At 40.2% G+C, this 19,444-nt stretch overlaps 1 protein-coding gene across 2 annotated transcripts in view; it reads right to left on the bottom strand.

Annotated features, from left to right (window-relative positions):
* Positions 1 to 19,444, bottom strand: part of TMEM131 (transmembrane protein 131) — a 247,746-nt gene that overhangs the window by 68,730 nt on the left and 159,572 nt on the right. For both annotated transcript variants that reach the window (XM_008008079.3, XM_008008080.3), the window contains exons 7-11: positions 17,451 to 17,573; positions 12,477 to 12,557; positions 10,171 to 10,321; positions 10,017 to 10,073; positions 8,769 to 8,830 (exon numbers count right to left, since the gene is read on the bottom strand). In XM_008008079.3, the coding sequence (XP_008006270.1) occupies positions 8,769 to 8,830; positions 10,017 to 10,073; positions 10,171 to 10,321; positions 12,477 to 12,557; positions 17,451 to 17,573 (474 nt within the window). The remainder of the gene's footprint in view (positions 1 to 8,768; positions 8,831 to 10,016; positions 10,074 to 10,170; positions 10,322 to 12,476; positions 12,558 to 17,450; positions 17,574 to 19,444) is intronic.

Raw genomic sequence — 19,444 nt, forward strand, 5'->3', positions numbered from 1 at the left:
ATCCTGATAGGTATATAGATGTCCTACAGGGTCTAGGGCAATCCTTCTATCTCACTTGGACAGATGTCATCCTATTGTCAGATCAAACCCTGGCCTTTAATGAAAAAAATGTGGCTTTAGCTGCAGCCCAAGAGTTTGGAGATACCAGGTACCCTAGCCAAGTAAATGACAGAATAAAAGCCAAAGAAAGGGACAAATTCCCTACAGGTCAGCAAACCGTCCCCAGTATGGATCCCCACTGGGATCTAGACTCAGATCATGGGGACTGGAGCTGTAAACATCTGACCTGTGTTCTAAAAGGACTAAGGAGAATTAGGAAAAAGCCCATGAATTATTCAATGATATCCACCATAACTCAGAGAAAGGAAGAAAATCCTTCTGCCTTCCTCGAGCACCTATGGAAGGCCGTAAGGAAATATACTCCCCTGTCACCTGACTCCCTTGAGGGTCAATTGATCATGAAAGATAAGATTACCCAATCAGCCACAGATATCAGAAGAAAACTCCAAAAGCGAGCCCTGGGCCCTGAACAAAATCTGGAGGCATTATTAAACCTGGCAACCTTGGTGTTGTATAATAGGGACCAAGAGGAACAGGCCCAAAAGGAAAAGTGAGATGAGAGAAAGGCCGCAGCCTTAGTCATGGCCCTCAGACAAGCAAACCTTGGTGGTTCAGAGAGGACAGGAAATGAAGCAGGCCAATCACCTGGCAGGTCTTATTATCAGTGTGGTTTACAAGGACCCTTCAAAACAGATTGTCCAACGAGAAACCAGCCACCCCCCATCCATGTCTGCTATGCTGAGATAATCACTGGAAGGCACACTGCCCCAGGGCAAAGTTTCTCTGGGCCAGAAGCCCCCAACCAGATGATCCAACAACAGGACTGAGGGTGCCTGGGGCAAGCACTAGCTCACGCCATCACCCTCACTGAGTCCCGGGTACGTTTAACCATTGAGGGCCAGGAAATTGACTTCCTCCTGGACACTGGCGCGGCCTTCTCAGTGTTAATCTTCTGTCCTGGACGACTATCCTCAAGGTCTGTTACCATCCGAGGAATCCTGGGACAGCCTGTAACCAGGTATTTCTCCCACCTCCTCAGTTGTAATTGGGAGACTTTGCTCTTTTCACATGTCTTTCTTGTTATACCTGAAAGTCTCACACCCTTATTAGAGAGGGATATATTAGCCAAAACTGGAGCTATTATCTACATGAATATGGGGAACAAGTTACCCATCTGTTGTCCCCTACTTGAGGAGGGAATCAACCCTGAAGTCTGGGCACTGGAAAGACAATTTGGAAGGGCAAAAAATGCCCGCCCAGTCCAAATCAGGCTAAAAGACCCCATGACTTTTCCTTATCAAAGGCAATATCCCTTAAGGCCTGAAGCTCATAAAGGATTATAGGATATTATTAAACATGTAAAAGCTTAGTAATGAAATGCAGCAGTCCCCGCAACACCCCAATTCTAAGAGTACAAAAACCAAATGGTCAGTGGAGACTAGTGCAAGATCTTAGACTGATCAATGAGGCTGTAATTCCTCTATATCCAGTTGTACCAAACCCCTATACCCTGCTCTCTCAAATATCAGGGGAAGCAGAATTGTTCAGTTTTGGACCTCAAGGATGCCTTTTTCTGTACTCCCCTGTACTCTGACTCAAAGTTTCTCTTTGCCTTTGAGGATCCCACAGACCACATGTCCCAACTTATGTGGATGGTCTTGCCCCAAGGGTTTAGGGATAGCCCTCATCTGTTTGGTCACGCACTGGCCCAAGATCTAGGCCACTTCTCAAGTCCAGGCACTCTGGTCCTTCAGTATGTGGATGATTTACTTTTGGCTACCAGTTTGGAAGCCTCATGCCAGCAGGCTACTCTAGATCTCTTGAACTTTCTAGCTAATCAAGTGTACAAGGCGTCTAGGTCGAAGGCCCAGCTCTGCCTACAGCAGGTCAAATATCTAGGCCTAATCTTAGCCAGAGGGACCAGGGCCCTCAGCAGGGAACGAATACAGCCTATACTGGCTTATCCTCGCCCTAAGACATTAAAACAGTTATGGGGGTTCCTTGGAATCATTGGCCTTTGGCAACTATGGATCCCCGGATACAGCGAGATAGTCACTCTATACTCTAATCAAGGAGACCCAGAGGGCAAATACTCATCTAATAGAATGGGAACCAGGGGCAGAAACTGCCTTCAAAACCTTAAAGCAGGCCTAGTACAAGCTCCAGCTTTAAGCCTTCTGACAGGACAAAACTTCTCTTTATATGTCACAGAGAGAGCAGGGATAGCTCTTGGAGTCCTTACTCAGACTCGTGGGACAAGCCCCACAACCAGTGGCATATGTAAGAAAACTGATGTAGTAGCAAAAGGCTGGCCTCACTGTTTACGGGTAGTTGCAGCAGTGGCCATCTTAGTGTCAGAGGCCATCAAAATAATACAAGGAAAGGATCTCACTATCTCGACTACTCATGATGTAAATGGCCTACTAGGTGCCAAAGGAAGTTTATGGCTATCAGACAACCGCCTAGATAGCAGGCGCTATACTCGAGGGAAGGGTGCTTCAAATACATATGTGTGTGGCCCTCAACCCTGCCCCTTTTCTCCCAGAGGATGGGGAACCAATTGAGAGTGACTGCCAACAAATTACAGTCCAGACTTATGCCGCCCGAGACAGTCTCTTAGAAGTCCCCTTAGCTAATCCTGACCTTAACCTATACACCGATGAAAGCTCATTTGTGGAGAATGGGATACGAAGGGCAGGTTATGCCATAGTTAGCGATGCAACCTTACTTGAAAGTAAGCCTCTTCCCCCAGGAACCAGTGCCCAGTTAGCAGAACTAGTGGCACTTACCCGAGCCTTAGAACTGGGAAAGGGAAAAAGAATAAATGTATATACAGATAGCAGGTATGCTTATCTAATCCTACATGACCATGCTGCAATATGGAAAGAATGGGAATTTGTAACCTCTAGGGAAACCCCCATTAAATACCACAAGGAAATTATAGAGTTATTACATGCAATACAAAAACCCAAAGAGGTGGCAGTCTTACACTGCTGAAGCCATCAAAAGGGGAAGGAGAGGGCAGAACAGCAGCATAAGTGGCTGGCAGAGGCAGGCAAAGACCAGCAAAAAGGAAAGAGAGAAAGAGACAGAAAATCATAGAGAGAGAGGGAGGAAGAGACAGAGACAAAGAAGGAGTCAGAGAGAAAGAAAGAGACAAAAAGTCAAAGAGAGAGAGGAAGAGACAAAGAGGAAGTCAGAAAGAGAAACAGAGACAAAAAAGAAGTCAAAGAGAAAGAAAAAGAAATGGACGTAGTGAAGAAAAAAGTGAACTGTATTCCTTTAAAAGCCAGGGTAAATTTAAAACCTATAATTGATAACTGAAGGTCTTCTCTGTAACCCTGTAACACTCCAACACCACCTTGTTGTCCGTGTAAGTAAGGACATACCACAAAAGCACTGAGGGCACTGACAACCCGTAGCCTTCCTATCAAAAATCCTTAAACCAGCAGGTTTCCTAACAGGAGATTTAAATCTTTACTAATTACCATACAAAGGTCAGACCAGACCTAGGAGAAGCTCCTTTCAGGACCGGAGATAGATGGTTCCTCCAAGCGATTAAGGGAAAAAGACACAATGGGTATTCAGTAAGTGATAAGGGAACTCTTGTAGAAGCAGTTAGAAAAACTGCCAAATAATTGTTCTGCTCAAACCTGCAAGCTGTTTGCACTCAGCCAAACCTTACAGTACTTACAAAATCAGGAAGGAGCCATCTATACCAATTCTAAGTTAATATGGACTAGACGAGGTTTTATTAATAGCAAAAAATTTTTTAAATCCCAAACTTACAAGGCTTTCAACAAAAGTTTGCTAAAAGTTAACAGTGTAACATGTACTATCCTAACTTCTAATCTTATAGAAATCAGTGCCCCTCAAAGCTCAAGTCCCTCAGCGCAGGGTCATACAACTAATACCCCTACTTACAGAAATGTCCACTGCTACAGGAACCGGAAGAGCAGGTTTATCTATTTTATTACCCTACTACAACGAACTCTCAAAGGACTTCTCAGACAGTTTGCAAGAAATCACAAAATCTATCCTTACTCTACAATCCCAAGTAGACGCTGGCAGCAGTGACTCTCGAAAACTGCCGAGGCCTAGACCTCCTCACTGCTGAGAAAGGAGGACTCTGCAACTTCTTAGAGGAAGAGTGTTTTTTTACACTAACCAGTTGGGGATAGTATGAGATGCTGCCCAGCGTTTACAGGAAAAAGCTTCTGAAAACAGATGACGCCTTTCAAACTCTTATACCAACCTCTGGAGTTAGATGACATGGCTTCTCCCCTTTCTACGTCCTGTGACAGCCATCTTGCTATTACTCGCTTTGGGCCCTGTATTTTTAACCTCCTTGTCAAATGTGTTTCTTCTCGGATCGAGGCCATCAAGCTACAGATGGTCTTACAAATGGAACCCCAAATGAGCTCAACTAACAACTTCTACCGAGGACCCCTGGATTGACCCACTGGCCCCTTGGTGGGCCTAAAGAGTTCCCCTCTGGAGGACATTACCACTGTAGGGTCCCTTCTTCGCCCCTATCCAGCAGGAAGTAGCTAGAACGGTCATTGTCCAATCCCCAACAGCAGTTGGTGTGTTCTATTTAGATGGGGGATTGAGAGGTGAAGCCAGATGAACTTCCTGGATTGAGTGGGGACTTGGAGAACTTTTCTGTCTAGAGGACTGTAAATGCACCAATCAATGCTCTGTGTCTAGCTAAAGGATTGTAAATGCACCAATCAGCACTCCACAAAAACGCACCAATCAGCGCACACTGTCTAGCTAAAGGATTGTAAATGTACCAATCAGTACTCTGTAAAATGGACCAATCAGAGCTCTGTAAAATGACCAAACAGCAGGACGTAGGTGGGGCCAAATAAGGGAATAAAAGCTGGCCACCTGAGTTAGCAGAGGCAACCTGCTCCGGTCCCCTTCCACACTGTGGAAACTTTGTTCTTTCGCTCTTCACAATAAATCTTGCTGCTGCTCACTCTTTGGGTCCGCACCATCTTTAAGAGCTGTTAACAGTCACCGTGAAGGTCCGTGGCTTCATTCTTTAAGTCAACGAGACCAAGAACGCACCAGAAGGAACCAACTCTGGATATACAATGAAGGACTGACCATTTTTCAATATGCTTAAAGGCTAGAAGTGGGAGTTCATCAGTAACAAGCACACCATTTTTCGAGTGCTATCAGCCTGTACACCACCAAGCCAGAAATAGCTAAGCAAGGATGTTTGTTAAAATATAGTCACTGTAAGTAGTAAGAACTTAAAATAGCTGATGAATTTTTTTCATATGAAACACACCACTTTAAGATTTTTCCTACCAGATAAAAACTTTACATTAGTATTGCTACCTTAAAATATGCTGCAGTAATAACAAAGAAATATTCAACTGAAAACTCATGTTTTATACAAATGGTCTGAATTGTTCACTCATTATCAGTAAAAACAAACCCAAATTGTTAAAACCCATTTTCCAAGGAAACAAAAACAAAGCAAACAAACAAACCCAAGACAAAACATTTAAGTAGCTGGCCCATTCTGGTGTGGCTTTAAATGAGAACTAACACACAATCACCACCTTGTAGTAAGCATATTTATACAAACAACCTGTTTTATATTAGTGACTATTGCTAACTCACAGATAATCAAGAAGTGGAAACACTGTCGCAAGCTCCCAGGAAAGGCAGCTCGCAAGCTGGCATATGTTCTAAATATAGTTCTAGGCTTTTCTCACAACATGCAAACCCAACTAAAGCTCAGTAACTCTCAAGTGAAATTCAAGGGTCTGGAACATTCTAAAACTGCTTATAAAAGCACTTGAGCAAACAAGGGAAATAACCTTTCAGCATTTAACATTGTATTTCTAATAATGTGTGTACCAATTCACTAAAGCATATGTTAAGCTGATATGCCTACAGACATGGAAGGACAGAGAGCAAAGGAGACCACTTGGATTCCAATTTGTCCATTACCAAGGGAAACCTCATCCAAACATTCCTCTGAAGACATCTCAGGCAAACTTACTCCATCATTTATATAGCACTAATGTTTTGTAAATGCTGAGGAAAGCCATTTTCTCAAAGTTGCATTAGAGACATACTAGGGGAGTTTGGACCTGAGCACCCTGTCTGTTAGCAGGTGAGGAACTCATATTTGGAATTGCTTGCTTTAGTAATCCCATATTTAGAAAAAGAATGAATTCCCTGAAGGGGAATTAAAAAAAAAAATCTCCAGCTTCTAGTACTGCTTAGCAAATCCTAAAAATTCTGTGTTTGTGAAACAGGAGGAGGCAGGAACCCTTCTAAATAGCTATCAGTCTAAGCCTGGCGAATTATGCAGAAAATGCTGAAACACACAGGAAAAACCTTAAGAAGAGCTCTGAAAACTCAGTTTCCACGGTGGGTGGGCTTGCCCCATAGCTGATAAGGTGGGAAGTCTAAGCCACCATCATTTCTCAGGCTGATTGCTAGATCAGATCCCAAGTGGTCTCCTTTGCTTTCTGTCCTTCCATGTCTGTAAGTTCACTCTCCACAAAGCAGCTACAGTGACCTTTTACAACACATAAATCAGATGATGTCACTCTGCTGTTTAAAATCCTGTTACTAATTTCCCATTACACTTAGAATAAAATCGAAGTATCTCCCAGAGTTCCAGGAAGCCCTGATTAACAGTGAGCTCCATAGGGTAGGGAACTCCGCTGGTCTGATCCACTGCTGTATTCTCAGTCAGCACGGCAGCTGGCATATAGTTGATGCTCATTAAATATTTATTGAATGAGTGAATGAAGGAGGAAATAAAAAACCACCAAAACACTGGCAGAGTTTGGGCTTTGGATATTATAAAAGACACACACACAGGTAGGTACAGATGTATTATATTAATAGATATATATAGGTTTTTAACAGAAATATTGACTGTGCAATTAAAATGATATATTCATAAATATGTGATTGCTAAGTGGCACTGTATAATATACTTTCATGTTTCATATACCTTTTACTTTTTTTTTTTTTTTTGAGATAGAGTCTTGCTCTGTTACCCAGGCTGGAACACAGCCATACGATCTTGGCTCACCGCAACCTCCACTTCTGAGGTTCAGGCAATTCTCCTGCCTCAGCTTGAGTAGCTGGTACTACAGGCGCGTGCCACCACGCCTGGCTAATTTTTGTATTTTTAGTAGAGACAGGGTTTTGCCATGTTGGCCAGGCTGGTCTTGAACTCCTGACCTCAAGTGATCCACCCACCTCAGTCTCCCAAAGTGCTGGGATTACAGGTGTGAGGCCACCATGCCTGGCCTACTTTTGCATTATTTATAGTTGTGTAAGTCACTTCCAGGGGGGAAAAAAAAAAAGCTCTCAGTTTTCCTATTTAGAAAACTAGGACCACTGCACCTTATAGGTATTTAAGTAATACATTTACTACATAACAGCACTAGCCTAGTGCCTGACTCAGTAAGAGCAAAAATGTTCACCTACAATGTATCCAAAAACTCCTTAGTAAGTAAGAAAAAGGACAAACAGGGGCCTATTTAATGCCATGTCATAAGTGAACTGAATACTAGTTCTTCACATTCTTAGGGTTAATTGCCAATTTCATTTTTCTATAAAATGTTCATTGAAAAAGATACTTGTTTCAGTCCATTTATTGTATGTAAAAAGTTAGGCTGGTTTGCTTGGGCTTCGTAAAGGTACTTTCCCATCAAATCCCCAAATCACATTAGGAGAAATGTTAGGTCAGATACGAGGATGTTGCCTGCACCCCGATCCCACTGGTGAGGCAGGTCACTGCGCGTCGGAATGTGGTTACCTGGGAAGCCCATCTCTTGCTTCCTCGCTGGGGTTTGTATATTCTTCTCTCTTTGGTCTACTCCACCAGCTGGTGATAAAATATGGGTATGGCCATCGATGGACAAAGGTCCCTTAAATCTCAAGCCCACATGATCTATATCTCATTTTATCAGTTCACTGAAGTTAAGTTTCTGGTATCAGCACAAACTATAGTAAAAATGTTCTATTTTCCTATATAATGATTCCCTATGTATATATGTTAGGGACCTCATCAGAGAGAGAGGCTGTGGGCCAAGGCAAAACTTAGATATCCCCCTTTTCCCTAAAACAATCTAACAGCACCTCAATTCCACTCTATGGCCTAAAAGTTACTTATTCAGTACATACGTGTGAGGGAGAGAGGGCCTTAGTTTATAACGTGCTGTCTAAGGTAGTTCAGTAACTGCTAGTTAGTTAGGGGGCCTGCGACAAGTGTTAACAGCACCTTACCACCACCTACAACATGTTTTTTTGGCTTATTTTCTTCCCAGTTCATCTGACTCTTTTTCCTCTTTCCTGCCCATACCTTAACTCCAACAACCAAATCTGATAAAATCCTTATAACCTGTTTTTCTTTCCACATGGCCCACAGATTTTAGGATCTATCAGAACAGGCCTTTATATGACTGTGCCTGTATAAGAAACTCATGAACTTTGGTTCAAACTTACTTTGAAAAGACTGCCTATTTCCCTCTCATCCTTAAAATCTGGGTGGCTGGGGCGGAACTGGTTTCTCATATCACACTTAGAACCAAAATGTCACCAGGTCATCACAAAATAGAATTCTTTTAGAGTCAGGGTTTAATTATTTTTAACTTTGTAATACATTTAAAAACAAAGAATATATAAATTAGAAAAAAAAAAAAGAAGTAAAAACTTACTGTTATTGGTACATCTTTTGTTCCTGAATTTAATAAATGAAGGTTTAAAACTTTTGGTAGATCTGTTAAAATTGAGGAAAAGAAATATTTCTTTAAAAGGTGTGCTTTTAAACCAAGTTAGAATCTTTACCTTGTAAGATATCAAACTGAAGCTATCAATTTGTGAAATACAGTAACATTAATAAAAAGAAACATTAGGTGGTAATTGTTTTACTCATAAGGACACTGTGTATTACAAGAACTGTTCCCTCTTAAACCAGATTTTTGAAAACCCCAAAATATATACTTTTTTTTTTTTTTTAAATGAGACAGAATCTTGCTCTGTCACCCAGGCTGAAGTACAGTGGTGCATTCTTGGCTGACTGCAATCTCAGTCTCTTGGGTTCAAACGATCCTCCCACCTCAGCCTACTGAGTAGCTGGGATTACAGGCATGTACCACCATGCCCAGCAGACTTCTGTACTTTCTTTTAGTAGAGATGGGGTCTCATCATGTTGGCCAGTCTGGTCTTGAACTCCTGGCCTCAGGTGACCTGCCTGCCTCCATGTCCCAAAGTGCTGGGATTATAGGCATGAGCCATCATGCCCCACCCCCAAAATATTATTTTTTTAGTGAACTCAGACATTACTAAACTTTTAGCTTTTCAGCAAAACATAATGAAGCAAATTAATAATTTATAATGTAAAAATACATTAAAAGCAAATCTAACTTTTAAAGATGTGGTCTTCAATCTTAACTACATTTTATTATATATAGTGCATATACATGCCAAATTACAAGTACTCTTAGTTTTTCCTTAGTAAAATTCTTTACTTGGTTGTTTTTAATTGTAGAATTTGAATTTTCTGAACAGCTGTGACAAGCTTTTAACATTTTGCCATAATGTAATTTAATAACTCATATCTAAACAAAATCCAGAAGTAAAAATCAACATTCAGCATAACTGAATCCATGAGCAACTGGATTAAGAAACTAGAAAACGACTTTCTGCCTCAATCTTCCATTTAGATGACTTAAATTATCCCACGGCCTTGTTTTCCAACCTGGTAAGCAATGCCACTCAGCCCTCGGAGGAATGGGGTATAAACTGGTAAAGGCACTGAGTCTGAAAGGAAGATTTGTACAAGATCATGTGACCCACTGCGAAATAATGGTAAAGCTGAATTACAAAGTATAGTAGAGCACTGAATACAGGGATTTTAAAAAAAAAAACAACTCCATAAAGACTCTTTTAAAAGATTTTTTTACCTTGTGTTCTTAGTGTACCAAAATCTAACATTTCAGTTGAGGAATAAATTCCAGGAGCTTGGAAAAAAGAAAAGTCAACAATTATTGTTCACTTTGCCAGAGTAAGCTGCACTGAAAACAAAACAACTTTCCATTTCCTCAGTTTTCCACTAACCTGTTGTAACTTCAACCTCAACAGGAAGAATGATAAACTCTGTGCTGTCTGAAGCATTAGTCTTTATTCTTATGAAGGCTGTGTGATTATCTGCTTCTCTAGACGAAAAACTGGCTCTCATCACTCCCTTGGTTTCATAAGGAGGAATTTCCTGACAAGTTAACAGACCACAATGTAGCACAGCGTTTGTAATGGAGCAAAACCACCATACTTTACTGAACCGGATGACACTGACTGAAAGATGAGTATTTTATAAACCTATTAATACAAAATGCATTGCTAATTAAACCAATATGTAACACACACTCCATTTCTGGAGAACTTTAAAATGTGAAAAATGTGCTGTTTAGAATCTATCAAATATGATACGAAAAGTAGGCAAAGTAAAAGAAGTCAAATGATCTGAAAACAAATTTGTCAGTTACAAAAGCCCCATTAAAAGGTAAAACTAACCTACAAAACTAGTTATTTTTTAACATGCTAGTTAGTGGTGTTTGTGTATATAACTCGGTCTTGAAATTTAACCAACAGAAATGTCACCATCAGAGGAAAAGACTTTTCTAGAAGTCCACAAGAACCTCCATGAATGGTAACCCGCAGGGCTTACACTGCTCTTTCATGGAAAACCTAACAATGCCAAGCTTCTCTAGGAAATCTACAGTTTACCAACTGCATTCGTGTAAGACAGCATACATTCTGAGTCCTGTAATGAGAGAACATTTATATACTAAAAGGAAGACTTACTGGAAAAAACATTTTGAGGGGTACTCTCTTCCCTGGTTTTAGAACAACATGGCTCCCTGGGGACTACTGGAATTTCTTCTCTGCACAAACCTTTCAGCATATTTTAGGAGATCCCTGTATTCTAGAGCTTAGTGGGCCTTCACTTATCCCTACTCTCTTTTTAGTCCCAAAGCAGAAAACAGGAGATTGGAACCCTCCTAGGATCGGAGGGATGGACCCATCCACTCCCCAACTCTAGGGAGTTGCTTTGGTCTCTGGGGTTTTCTCATATACACTGAAATAGGCTGGAGGTGAGGTCACAGCCCGTTGGCTTTTTTCTCAGTCTAGGTTTGTAGGAATAAGAATTACTGTATCTTTTTTTGCAGCCACTAGGACTATGAAAACATTATGCTATTCTCTGTTATCATTCATTATCATTCTTGACTATTTAAAAATCTGAATTCTCTATTTATTAGATACCAATTATATTTCACAGCAAGTTCTTATTCTGTCTAGAAGCATAATATATACAGATTCAATAGTCTGAATTTAATCCTCTGAAGCATTGCTTTATAAATGATTTTTCACTCAAACACCATAATTTCAAGGTGAAACATTTTTGTGAAAGGACATAAATAAACTGTTCATTGCATATTTCTTTTTGCTAGTGTGTTTCTATATTCTGAGAATTAACCAAATTAGTGGCTGATAAATTTGTTTCTAAATGTTTATATTAACATCCTAAAAATGTAATCTCCACATCTCTTCCCTGGTCAAGACTGGTCAGAAGACAGAATCAAGAGGCTGTGTGTGTGTAACAGCAGTTAATAAAGAAACTCTGATTCTCAAACCTTATTCCTGCTGGCAAAATTTGTGTTCCTCCAATTACAGACGAGCAGTGATCTGAGTGACCTGGGTATGGAACTGAATTGACCACAATTGCCTTCTCCCTCTTGGATTTAAGCATGTAAATATTTTTAAAACTCTCACATGGCAAGAACCTTTACAAATAAGGTTCTCTTATGTATCTTTAATTTGGTTAATATTGTTAAATATTCAACAATATCGAAGGTGAACATAGATCACCTTCAAGAATTAAAAATTTTCTAAGTCATCACAGGTGCTTCCCTAGGTTCCCTCTGCAAGTGCCATCTCCTTTACCAAAAGTGAATATGAACATTCAATTACTTACCTTCAAAAACAAAACAAAACCATAATGAATCCTTCTTACATTTTTTTAATCCTTTACTTTTTTTTATGTGTAAAGTACATCATAAATTATCAGACTCAGAGACAACTTTACCCATATAATTCTGAGAAAGAATAGCTGAAGTTACTTTCCATGTAGTGGGGTAGAACTCCCACAAATTTTATTCACTGCCCTTTCCAAAAATTACTACTTATATTCCTTCCTCACTCTCTCCTCCAATTTTCATATGTACTTGACATAAATTAACATTAAGACAATGATTAAAGAGAAGTCATCCATATTTGTTCAGCCTATAAGGAGTTAAGTATTTTCCAATTTAAGAATAATTGGTTTCATGGGAGCACACACAAGAGAAAACCAGGTTACAACTCACCCACAGTTTTCTGGTACCTCCTTGTTGACCCGTTGGGAGTTCTAGGTGAAGGTCTCCTCCACTAGAGTACATTTCTACAACCTGGGGCAAAAGAACACACGATGGCTAAGTTCAAAGTCATATTCTCGAAGCAGGTGATTGCTATTACAGAGAAATAATTCTGACACCCTAATTGTTGATCACAAAACATTCAAAAACATTTAGATATATAAATGTAGGATATGCATCATATCACTAAATTCAGTGCTCTGTATGTGTAAGCAATAGTGGTATTTTTAATTAAGGTAACTTTGAAAATTTTACTTAGAAACAGCGTAAGTATAATAGTTGTTCCAGAGACCAGATTTTAGAAGTAACGGATACTTTTTTTTTCCAAAAGGAATAACTTACAAAAATTACCAAGTTTTGGAAACATAAATTTTGTATTTCTTATTGTAACATAAAGTGCTTCTTTATCCATACATTTATAACAAGATCCAGCAGTGGATCTACCATAACTGTGAAATGGTGAAGAGTGTAAATATTATTTTGAGATATATACAACTCTAGTGGAACATGAAAATATGTGGTTTCTACTGGAAGCAAAAATATTTCTGTGGCTTATGCTTAAGCTTATGATTTTTTAAAAAACAGCTTTATTATCATTGATGTAAAATAAATAATACCTATTTAAAGTATACAACCTGATGAATCCTGACCTATGTGTTTGGGCATAAAACCATCACTGTAATTAAGATATTAAATATATCCGTTATCACCAAAAGCTTCCTCATGCCTTGTGCAATCCATTCATCCTTCTCTGTCCCTTCTTACTTTTCTAGGCAACCACTGATCTGCTCTCTGTCACTTCAGACCAGCTCATGTTTTCTGGAGTTTTACGTCAATGGAATAATAGCGTATATACTCTGGTGTCTGGCTTCTTTTGCTCAGTGTAATTATTTTGGGGTCTACCACATTGTTTATGCATTAAGAGTTCACTTCTATTTGATGACTATATTGCAGTTTTTCAGTCCACACCGAAGGGACATTTGAGTGGTTTCCAATGTCTGGCCATTAGAGAGAAAGCTGCTGTGGATACTGAGTACAAGTATTGGTGTGGACATCTGCTTTCCTTGCTTTTGGGTAAATATATACAAACAAAATGGGTCATAAGGCAGGAGACTTTTCTTTAAAGGTAAGTTAACTCTAGCTCTTAAAAGAAAACATATGTTTAATTCAATTACATTTGGGGTGAAGCTACGAGAAGAGGTGGAAAACGTTCACTTGTTTCATCACAAGAAGTCCTCCAGGAGTGAACAAAAAAGGACAAAGCAAGAAAAATGGCAATTCTTCAGTATAAGCTTAAAGGTTTTTTGTTTTTTTGAGATGGAGTCTCGCTCTGTCGCCCAGGCTGGAGTGCAGTGGTGTCATCTCGGCTCACTGCAAGCTCCGTCTCCTGGGTTCAAGCGATTCTCCTGCCTCAGCCTCCTGAGCAGCTGGGATTACAGGCGTATGCTTCCACGCCCAGCTAATTTTTGTATTTTTCGTAGAGACGGGGTTTCACCATGTTGGCCAGGCTGGTCTCGAGCTCCTGACCTTGTGATCCACCCGCCTTGGCCTCCCAAAGTCCTGGGATTACAGGCGTGAGCCAACCTGCCTGGCCCCTTAAAGGGTTTTTTTTGTTTGTTTTTTGGTGGGGGCTGGGGAGTTGCTGCTGTAAAAGTAATGCATTTACAAAAGACTGATAAGCTGTAGATTATATTATTACTTGCTTCCTGATTTATTACAGTGCTCATCTATAGTGCTTATTGTATTAATAATAATAGCACCTTAACTGATAGGAGGACTGTAAAACTTTTTCTGGAAAACCAGAAAACATCACATATTATTTCATTAATCTTTCCAGTATCAAGCAAACAAGCATAACAATGCTTGAAAACAGAAGATTAGACCAGGCACAGTGGCTCGTGCCTGTAATCCCGGCACTTTGGGAGGCCAAGGTGGCGGTGCTTAACTTGAGCCCAGGAGTTGTAGTCCAGCCTGGGCAACATAGTGAGATTCTGTCTCTGCAAAAAAATAAAAAACATTAGCCAGGTGTGGTGGCGTGCACCTGTAGTCTCAACTACTCAGGAGGAGACTGAGGTGAGAGGATTGCTTGAGCCTGGGAGGTCGAGACTGCAGTGAGCCAAGAGTGCACCACTGCACTCCAGCCGTGCCTGGAAAACAAACAAACAAACCAAAAAAAAAAAAAAAAAAAAACCCCAGAAGATTAAAAGGTCGCCTACTGATAACAGAGAAAATGAATAAAGAAATAGAGACAGAAAAAGCCTAAATTACAAAGTCAAAGAAATAATTACATTAAAACTAGGAATCTGACACACACTATTTTTAGTCCAGGGCTATTTGTTCTAATTTAGTATAGTTTAGGAAAAAAAGGAAGCCAAGCATTATATACAGAATATATTATGTGTAAACAAATTCCCACAATAAATGTTTCTGTGCCCGCATGCTTGCATGCACAGAGAAAGGTCTAGAATGACACATACAAGGTGGCAAAAGTGGTGTCCATGAGGAAGGGCCTGGACTGCAACTGTGCTGTCTATGCAACAGCTATCAGCTACATGTGGTTATTTACATTTAAATTAGTTGACATAACATTTCGGCCACCCTAGCAGAATTAAAGAGCTCAACAGTCACACGTAGCTAGCAGCCACTCTTTTGGACAGAGCAGGGAAAGAACTATCCCATCATTACGGAAAGTTCTGCTGGACAGCTGGACTGGGAAGCAGGAAGTTAAAAGGGACGTTTTTGTTTCACTCATGTTTGAATTGTTAATATTTTTTTCCTGAGAACATACTCATGTGTTTATGTTGTATAATCAACAAATTATATGCATTTTCTCATTTTACAGTATTTTCTTATTGTAATATTGACAAGACTAGTGGCACAAAATAACACTGGACTACGAGGTTAAGAACGTCTTCCCAGGTAAACAATCTATATTTGGGTTTAAGAGAGCAGCTTTGGTGTTCCATTTGCTCTCTTGTGTAAATCTTGAATTAAAATGTTTTAACTGGAAAAAGACTAGATGAATTGAATTCAACGTGATCACTGTGCTGGGCGATAGCTCGATAACTCCAAAGGCTGAGGAGAAAAGGTACAGACTGCAAGGCGACTCTGGCAATTGTAGACCAACATCTGTTGAGTCCTGCAAGCTCCATCCTTGTGGTCTGGCCACCACAATGAGGCAGCAGCCTTGGGGCACTCTGTAACAGCCCTTCTAGGGCAGAGCGGGCAACTCGTGCAGCCGGGTCTACCGGAGTAAGAGGTCAGGCACAGTGGCTCATGCCTGTCATCTCAGTACTTGGGAAGCTAAGGCAGGAGGAATGCTTGAGGCAGGAGTTCAAGGTTGCATTAAACCATGATCATGCCACTGCACTCCAGCTTGAGTGACAGAGTGAGACCCTGAATCCTGTCCTTTTTTTTTTTTGGAGTCTCACCCTGTCACCCAGGCTGGAGCGCAGTGCTGTGATCTCGACTCACTGCAAGCTCTGCCTCTCGGGTTCACGCCATTCTCCTGCCTCAGCCTCCCAAGTACCTGGGACTACACACGCCCGCCACCAAGCCCGGCTAATTGTTTTTAGTAGAGACAGGGTTTCACTATCGTCTTGATCTCCTGACTTCGTGATCCGCCCACCTCGGCCTCCCAAAGTACTGGGATTACAGGCATGAGCCACTGTGCCCAGCCTTTTTTTTTTTTTTTTTTAAAAAAAAAAAAAAAAAAGGAAAGAAAGCAGCAAGAATTTCGGACGTTTCTATATAGCTTTGTAATAACAGCCAGAACAGGGAAGCTACACCATTACCTAAAGTATCAAAAGGACGTAAACGACAGAAGGATAGTGAGGATGAGGGAATACTTCCCACCTGAAAAGCAGGACATAAGAGCAGGTTTTTCTGTGATGTAGACATCCAGCTACAAAAATTAAAACTGGGGCAGAGTACTTTTATCAGTAGCTATCTTCACCCAGATGTTGCCAAGTGTTGGGGAGCGATTTCTTTCTTGCTGCTTTCACTTATGATTTCTAAGCATTTCACTATTCAGGCTCTGAACATTTCCCCCGGTTCTTCCTCATTTCCCCTTCCATTGTTTACGAACAGTTATACCAGGGTGGTCTGGGACAACCATTTTAGTTGCCAAAGCCCTGCACTTACCACCAAATACAGTATTTTTCCTCCACCTGTCATTTTCAAGCTGCTTTAAGTCCTTCAGTGTTGTCCGAAAGAACTCTGGGACCCTGGACTATTTTAGAAAGCATTCACATCCACTTTTAACACAGACAACACAACTAGAAGCCACAGAGGCTGCACATGTCACACACTGAAGTCCCTAGGATGTAAGGCACAGATTTCAGAACCTCTCTGAAGGAATGACACTAGCCACTCCCACTGTGAAAGACACAAGGAGCTGGTGAGGAGGAATTTCACACTTGAAAACAACTACTACTAGAAGATTAGGTAAGACAAGAAGTTGAATTTTTTAAATAAAAAACAAGTTTGCTTTTAATCATAATTCTATATTACCCTTTCCCTGGATTTTAATTTCTAGGCTGCCATCACCAAAAATTTATTTCCAGAAATAAACTTGAACTGTTTTAAAAAACATGGATATTAGGCCAGAAGGTGTTGAAATGCAGGGGAAAAAAAAGCAGCCTTGTGTAGCTAAAAACTCTTCTTTAAATGCAGAGCTGCCTAAACTATAACACCAGAGAAGCCACAGTCATTTTAAAAATGATTCCAAAACTTCAAAATCCAGACCACTGTATTCCAAAATTCAGACTACAGCAAGCTGAACTAAAAGTAATACCCCTCTTCAATACATCTATAAAACCCTATTATTTTAAATAGTCTTGGAAACTGTAACAAACTGAGATTTCATGCTAAGACATTAATTCCCACCAAAATGAAGCTTATTCAAAATCAGCATCATAAACTCACCTGTAAAGGTTCACTGTGAGGGTTGTGGATGTTTATTATAGGTGAGAAACTACTATTCACAGGGACTCTGGCCCCAAGGAATGGCCTCAATCGATATGGATTTGGAACTCCAACACCAAATACCTGTTTCAGTGGAGGAAAAAAATGCAATTTTAGTTGTTTTTAAAATTAATATTTTTAGTTATAACTCATCTAGGGAGACTGGCAAATTTAATTTATATGGAAAAATATTAACAATCCCTTTATTTTAAAAAAACCCCACAAATGTTGTTTCTGTACATGATTTGGCTACATATTTGATTTACTATGTACGTGAATTAAGAATGATTTCTTTAATATATTAGAAATCGAATAACAGTCCTTCAAGAAGGCATGCAATAGACAAAAGAAGAAAATAGGGAGTCAAAAGATTTCCTGACCCGCAGCCATCAGAAGATGGATCTACCGCCCAGATAACTTCTCAAATACCAAGCCCAGCCCCAGGTCATTCCCACATGGGATGGCCCTAGGTTGACTAAGCAGGGTAAACCAGTAATTCAAATGATATTATTAATATATTGCTATTTATTAAGTGTCTATGAGGTGCTAGGCACATATACAATAGTGAACAATTCAACAGTAAAAAAAACATACAATGTGCTGGGTCTCATGAAACTTACATCATAGTACTGGAGACAGACTGGATACCAATAAAAAGACTTTTTAAAAAATCCCTCTGCTACAGAGTGAGTAACAGACGGTTGTAGGTGTTGGGGGAGAGTGGAGGGCATTCAGACAGCTAACGTGTAATCCAGCAAGAGTGGCTTGGAAGACAGCAGTGGTACTGAGGAGGAGGGAAGTAAACAGACTGTAGATATATTTAGGAGGAAGACTTGGTGAAAGATTAGATGTGAAGAGGTAAAGAAAGAAGACAGCTGGCCACTGGGGTCACTATGGGAACAACCTGATCATGACCCTCAATAGTCCAGATTGGCTGTGATCACCTAGGTCTGCTGGGAGACGCCGTCGCGTGGCAATGACTTTCATTTTTGTGACAGTCTTTTCATTTACTCAACAAGTACACGTGAAATGGGTATGATCTGTCTAGCACTTCAAAATTACTGAACCAAGCATCAACAGCGTACTGAATGTCTACTAAGCAATCGTTAGATTTACTCACCTTACAGAAACAGAAGACATGGTTCCTACTAAAAGGGAACAATGACTCTGACCTTTATTTTATATGATGTGTCAGAGTTAATGGGTACTGGGGAGGAAATGTTTTAAAAAACAAACAAACAAAAAAACCAAAAGCACAGGACCTGTAATGTGTCAGAGCTAACACTCGAGTTCCAGGCAGCACAGCACAGTGGTAAAGATTACAGTCTTTATAGTTACAAAGACATGAGTTTGAGTCCCCTTTAATAACTTACTAATAGCATGGGCAAACCTTTTAAAACTTCAACTTCAAGAATAATGGTATCTATAACACAGGCAGAAGGGCATGCATAGTACACTGCTGGACAAATATGAGCAATTACTGTTAAGAATCTTTGTTTTTTTTTCTTGTAGAGATGTGGTCTTGATCTGTCACCCAGGGTGGAGCACAGTGGTGTAATCATAGTTCACTGTGGCCTCGAACTCTTGGGCTCAAGGGATCCTCCCACTGTAGCCTCCCGAGTCGCTGAGGCTACAAGTGCTCACCACTGTGCCCAGTTAATTTTTAAAAATGTTTTTTGTAGAGATGATGTCTTGCTTTGTTGCCCAGGCTGGTCTTGAACTCTTGGCTTCAAGTGATCCTCCCACCTTGGCCTCCCAAAGTGCTGGGATTACACGTGTGAACTACCATACCCAGCCTTAATAGTCTTGACATACAAAAATCTTGATTCACAAACAGAATAACAGCTGATATACAAAAAGATTTACTATATGACTCCTATATACATTAACTTTCCTTAATGACCTAAACCAAAATTCTATGTAAAAATAAGTTTATCAAAAAAATACTAAAGTAG

This window comes from Chlorocebus sabaeus, chromosome 14 (assembly GCF_047675955.1).
Source record: "Chlorocebus sabaeus isolate Y175 chromosome 14, mChlSab1.0.hap1, whole genome shotgun sequence".
NCBI lineage: Eukaryota > Metazoa > Chordata > Mammalia > Primates > Cercopithecidae > Chlorocebus > Chlorocebus sabaeus.